We start from the raw sequence: 5,408 nt of genomic DNA, 5'->3' as shown, positions 1-5,408 counted from the left end.
TGCGCAACTTATCAGATCGTACGCTTTGAGTGGCGCCACCGTCGTTGTAATCAAACAGTAGTCGTTAGTTTTAAAACATTTTTTAATAATATTTATAATGGTGATTAAACCATGAAACTTTTTATGTAGCGTAATTATAACCTAAATTAGCTGAAAATAACCCTAGAACCTAGATTAAACTTTTCCTTTAACAGTACCACAAACTCTGGTATGTGAGACAAAATGTCGATATACTACACTATTCAACCTAATAACCTCATAAGGATTTTGTTATAAAGATCAGTGAGCACCAGCCACTGCGTTTTCTCATAGATATAATATAATACAGATATAGAATATAGATACAGATCGATAGAATATCTGTATTCAATATGATTTTCTCAGACTTCTGCTGTGCGGCTGTGCCCGAGCACAGCGACCGACCTGCCACCTCCCAACAGTCCCATGTTGCACTGCGCACAGTAGCGTATTAGATATGGACGTATGATGACACAGCATGGTGTGAGGTCCATGTGTTATGCCGAGTGTTGATGTACGAGTAATGAGTAGGGGGTTGGAGACTGGAGAGTAAAACCAGAAAACACGAGCTCTAAAGTGACATCTGCTAATTTATTAGTAAAATATTACTATAAAAAAATTATTTTAATCATTGGTAGTGTAAAAACAGTTGACTATACTTTCCTTACTCGTTATTTCATTCCATTACAAACTACTGTAACTTCCACAATAGTTCTCACTATGAAACCTACTTCCTTCCATTAGGTTTTTTTCCACGCATCTTTTAACAATTATATTATCTGTGATTGTCCATTCAGGATCATTCAGTTTAAACGTGTCTAGTTCTTTTCATCAGTCCCAGCCTATATTTATTAATTAGGAAATAATGGGCTATTGGCACAAATTAATAAACGCGTCGCAGTGACGGTCGCCTCCCGATGAAGATTTGTGTGGGGTGCTAACGTAGAGGCTAGACTGACTTCTCCGTGGAGAGGTAGGGGGCGCCACACCAGCAGGCGAGCGGTCGGTCCGTCGGTCAGTCCGGTTGTCTGTCTGTGCCCCTGTCTGCCTGTCTGTCTGTCTCGATTGGGCGGTTACAGCACTGCTCACGGCGACTTTGCTGCGTGGTGACTGTAGAACACAAAGGGGTGCAGCCTCCCTCCCCACCAGTGTGATTGCCAGCAGCTGGTGCGGCGCGCGTGTGCGTGTCGGTGACGATGACCTTTTCCCTTTTTTGTATCCCTTACTGCGAAATACAATTGCTAGAATGTACGTGTACATCATGTAATGTATCAGCGTAACGTGACGAAGGCAGGGAGAGTCACTATTGTATAACTACACGTACGGGCGCATATTACGTGGTTTTTTTTTTTACTAGTACGGCTCAATATGATAAGTATATACAGTTTATGTGAAACAAATCTCTACAAGACTTTTACACTTCACTTAAAAATATATATGATACGCAAGACTGATATAGGGCCGTTATGTCTGTACGCTTTGTATGCACAAGATAGTACAGGTTCGCCTGCGGTTAGATATGTGCGCTACGCACCTTGGGCAATAAGTTGCGAACAATAAGAGTGTACATTATAACTATAAATTTACCGGAGTATAATATCCTTCATTTAATAATAGCAAACACTACAGATTACAAGCATATGTACTAGTATTACTAGTATTATCAAGGAATATCTAGCAGTGATCATAACATAATACCACAACCGGGTAACAAACCAAGCAAGTTTACAAACAACGCATATCTTACGACTGGCAAGTAGATTTCGCCAGCTGGAGCCTTCAACGACTCGTGAACGAATATAGAACATTTCTTGTGTGGACAATCAGGGACACGTAAACACACGTACTACAAGGCTCGCTGTGGCATAACATATACTTAAAAAAAAAACTTATTTAAAACTCACCTGCCAGTATGATCGTTGGCTCGATCACTCATTCTGGAAATGTGCGGATGATCAGGTTGTCCCGTTTCACATCTAAATCGCACCTGCAAAAACGGTATAATAATTAATCATATATATGAAATGAATAAAAACAGTACGGAATTAATATTTACGGCAGTCATACGAGCGGAAAATGGAAACTACAAAGCAAAGTCGTAGCTTTCACATGTTTAGTTCTAGTACTATAGACCGCCTGCAGCAACTGTACGCGGGCTATAGTACTAGAGCTATCACATGTTCACTTTCACGGTCACGTTCATCTCTAGTTTGTATCACTCTCGAACCTATGACCGGTACTAGCATGCAGATGCAGACAAACGTATCACCTAGGCTCGCCGTGGCGTTAGGCAACTCTTATTTAAAACTTACCTGCCATCGACGTTGGCTAGCGCACGCTCCAGAACTCGCCATCACCGCATTGATGGCGAGACAACGCAGTGGCGGCAGCCATGACGGCTGCTCAGTCCTGCCGAGAAAAGGCATTTCACGACGTTACGACAAGTCCCCGTTTTAATCTCTCTCTACAGCCGATACCTCGCCTCGTTGTATCTCTCCATCATAACACAGAACCGCACGGCAATTTATCATTTATCAGATTTCATCTATCAGATTTTTTCTCCACGGAAAAGACTGTCTTCGGCACATGTATTTGAATTACACGCAATAAAGATTTAATAATAATTATTTAACAAAGGTTTGCATTGACTATGTCCCATATTGTCCTCACTTTCCACACATCGAAATCTACTGACTCACTCACTCTTTTGATGATTTTTCAATCACAGTAGGTTTCCCTATACGAAATCTTTCTCGTAGTTGCACGATATGACGGACTGGAACTGCCCTGGTGGCCTAACTTAAACACGTTTCTGAGCATTCTAAATAATGTCAACGTTTCATACCATTTTAATCACCGCACACGTAAGAATGCAAAAAAGATACTGTACCTGTCATCAGACAAGCCGCTGCTATATCCAATTTTAATCGCTCGCATTTTTCCTAACGCTGGGTTTTCAACCGAGCTGGCAGATAAAAATGCATAGTTCCTGGTGCACACAACCCAGGTCAAGCTGCTCGGTGCACCGATTTAACATACGTCAAAAAGATGCGGCACTTGCACGCAGCGTCTCATCGCAATGCAAAGAGAATCACATTTTAGCGTTATTCGACTATGCCCTCGAATCAACAAATGAAGATTTACCGATGCTGCTGGTGGTGTTCGCTCAACATTATCAAGATGACACGGTGGGTGACATTACAAGCTGTCCAGTGACACAATAATGACATGCAGCTATATCACGCAAACAGGCACTGCTCGTGACAGTGTTACCACTCACGGTAAGCGTCTGCAAGTATCAAAGCTCTGTCCAGACACCAAAGCAAAACAGCCTTTCCAATAGCTTCAACAGATAGAGATAGTATACAATCCCGGAGAAAAAATGCAACTTTTCAGTAGCTTCAACTCTAAGAGATAGTATACAATCGCAGAGAAAAAATGCAAACCTACACTCGGCCTACTGGAATGTATCCCAATATTTATTTCCTACTCAATAACACTTAAAACGTGATCATCGTCATCTAAGCATCGCGTATTAATATAAACACAAACGCAAATACGTATTAAAACCACACAGACACGCACAAACGCGCGTAGGGGCACAATTAAATCTTCGATATTACACAGATGTTAGATGAACACTGAGACGTACAGAAGCTCATAATTAAAACATCTACACGAGTCTTACAAGAGATATATGTGAGATGGAGGAAGTTATACAAAACACTCAGAAGTAATACTGCTGCTAGTGTCAGCACGTATCATGGTGGACAACTATGTTCAATAATCATAATCAAAACGCGTGCGCACGAGAATGACGTGTCAACACCATTAGACAACTATCAAACACTGCTTGACCTTTGTTTGTTCGTCCTAAACTGAACTTCATCGAGTTCGATGACGTTGAGAAATAAATTCCACTCATTTGTGGTTGTCAAAACCGCAGCTCTGATGACAATATATATATACACTCGATCCTCATCTGATTTTGCTGATTATCACATCTAAACTTTCACGCCCTAAACTTTAACTGCAAATGTTCTTTTCAAAAGTCATACACCTCTCTCATGTCATTACAAGGCGTCCTAGATACTTTCTTACACAGTACATATATTCAAATTTATTTTTAACACCAATATGACTGAACAAATAAGATATAACTGGGGATAACTGAACGTACTATCCATAAGATATTCAACTGTGCAACTAAATAGAAGAGCATTCACTTTTAAATACTACCGTCCTTTCTTCACCAGCTACCTTGACAAGTGACATTCTTGTTTACACGACAAGTCACAATTCCGTACTACGCGTTTTTCGCTACTACGACGTATTCACACGGACACGCTGACTTCCTGGGCGAGTTACCATGGTTACGAGATGCTGCTTATCTGAGAGCTTCACGATGAGAGCTACCGCTAGGCAGACTAAACTTCATCAACCGTCTCCCGTCTAAAACAACGAGAGAGAGACGGCAAGAGTCGGGGCTGTCAAATCCTAAACAACAAAGAAACTCAGTTACATACTGATGCGGCACCGCTAGACTTATTACATCATTTCTTATTACCTTCACACCGAAACAACAGCGAAACCTTCATCCTCTTTCTTCCTCGCAAACTCTGACCTTATTCAACGACCTGTTTTAGAGTAAAATACGTTTGCGACCGCGAAACCCGCTCGCAGGGATGCACATGGTGAGTGTACAGCCGAAAAACCTTTCGATCGCATTCGTTCATCTCGCGCACGGCTTTACTAGCGACGCCGCCGTCACGTGCCGCTAGCGTTATTCCACCTATCGCGCTGTTAGTGACCGCATGACGTTTACGCAGGAGGCGACTCGCCAGGGAAAAAAATATAATTTATTTTTCGGGGGCTACTTTTCAAGCTCGCGTGCATGAAAATAGCACTCTAAAATTTGGTTTGCATTGAACTCTATGCAAATTTACGGGGGCTCTTTTTGGCATTTCGGGGGCTAAATCGCCCCCAGCCCCCGTGTATTTTTTTCACTGCGACTCGCGTCTTGACACGGACCGCAGAAGGACGAGCGAGTAACGAGTAGGGAAGCTAACGACGTAAGCTACGTGTCGCGCAAGGGTGGAGTAATTAGCTTACCGATAGTTAAGGCTTGCGGGAGCTGACAGATGAAACTGCTCTTCAGCGGGGGTATCCACCTTTGCCTCTTATTCTGCCTCCCCGTCCGCCACCAACTAACAAAACACAGCAGTAGACACGAGGATAGCACGGCACTTATGACATCTGCACGTTCAGGTCTATGTGTATGTCTGTGTCTGCGAGTGTGTGCATGTGTATGTATACGTTACATCTATGTCTGTGTCTATGTATAAGTACATGTCTATGTCTGTGTCTATGTATAAGTATATGTCTATGTC

General features: G+C 42.2%; 2 protein-coding genes across 2 annotated transcripts in view; both read right to left on the bottom strand.

Moving 5' to 3' along the window:
* Positions 1-602: 602 nt before the first annotated feature.
* LOC106808981 lies at positions 603-3,382 on the bottom strand. Its single transcript, XM_014811918.1, has 4 exons — positions 2,909-3,382; positions 2,331-2,427; positions 1,923-2,005; positions 603-1,243 (listed from the first exon to the last, which is right to left on the bottom strand). The coding sequence occupies exons 1-4, from the start codon at positions 2,953-2,955 to the stop codon at positions 889-891; spliced, it is 582 nt and encodes a 193-aa protein (XP_014667404.1). The 5' UTR covers positions 2,956-3,382; the 3' UTR covers positions 603-888.
* A 94-nt stretch (positions 3,383-3,476) lies between these two features.
* The window catches only part of LOC106808969 (heterogeneous nuclear ribonucleoprotein 87F-like), a 22,932-nt gene continuing 21,000 nt past the window's right edge, over positions 3,477-5,408 (bottom strand). The window contains exons 12-13 of the mRNA XM_014811907.1: positions 5,131-5,225; positions 3,477-4,515 (exon numbers count right to left, since the gene is read on the bottom strand). Coding sequence (XP_014667393.1) covers positions 5,173-5,225 — 53 coding nt within the window. The 3' untranslated portion in view covers positions 3,477-4,515; positions 5,131-5,172. The remainder of the gene's footprint in view (positions 4,516-5,130; positions 5,226-5,408) is intronic.

Source organism: Priapulus caudatus, unplaced genomic scaffold (assembly GCF_000485595.1).
Source record: "Priapulus caudatus unplaced genomic scaffold, Priapulus_caudatus-5.0.1 Scaffold319, whole genome shotgun sequence".
NCBI lineage: Eukaryota > Metazoa > Priapulida > Priapulimorpha > Priapulimorphida > Priapulidae > Priapulus > Priapulus caudatus.
Note: the sequence above shows the minus strand (reverse complement) of the source record. Positions and strands in the feature narration are given on the sequence as shown.

What these genes read in the sequence shown, in the direction of transcription:
- LOC106808981 (XM_014811918.1), bottom strand. Translation starts at nt 2,955, where the DNA reads ATGCGAGCGATTAAAATTGGATATAGCAGCGGCTTGTCTGATGACAG. An exon ending in AGCGGCTTGTCTGATGACAG is followed by an intron (nt 2,428 to 2,908) that starts GTACAGTATCTT and finishes TTTTCTCGGCAG; the next exon opens with GACTGAGCAGCCGTCATGGC. An exon ending in CTAGCCAACGTCGATGGCAG is followed by an intron (nt 2,006 to 2,330) that starts GTAAGTTTTAAA and finishes CCGTTTTTGCAG; the next exon opens with GTGCGATTTAGATGTGAAAC.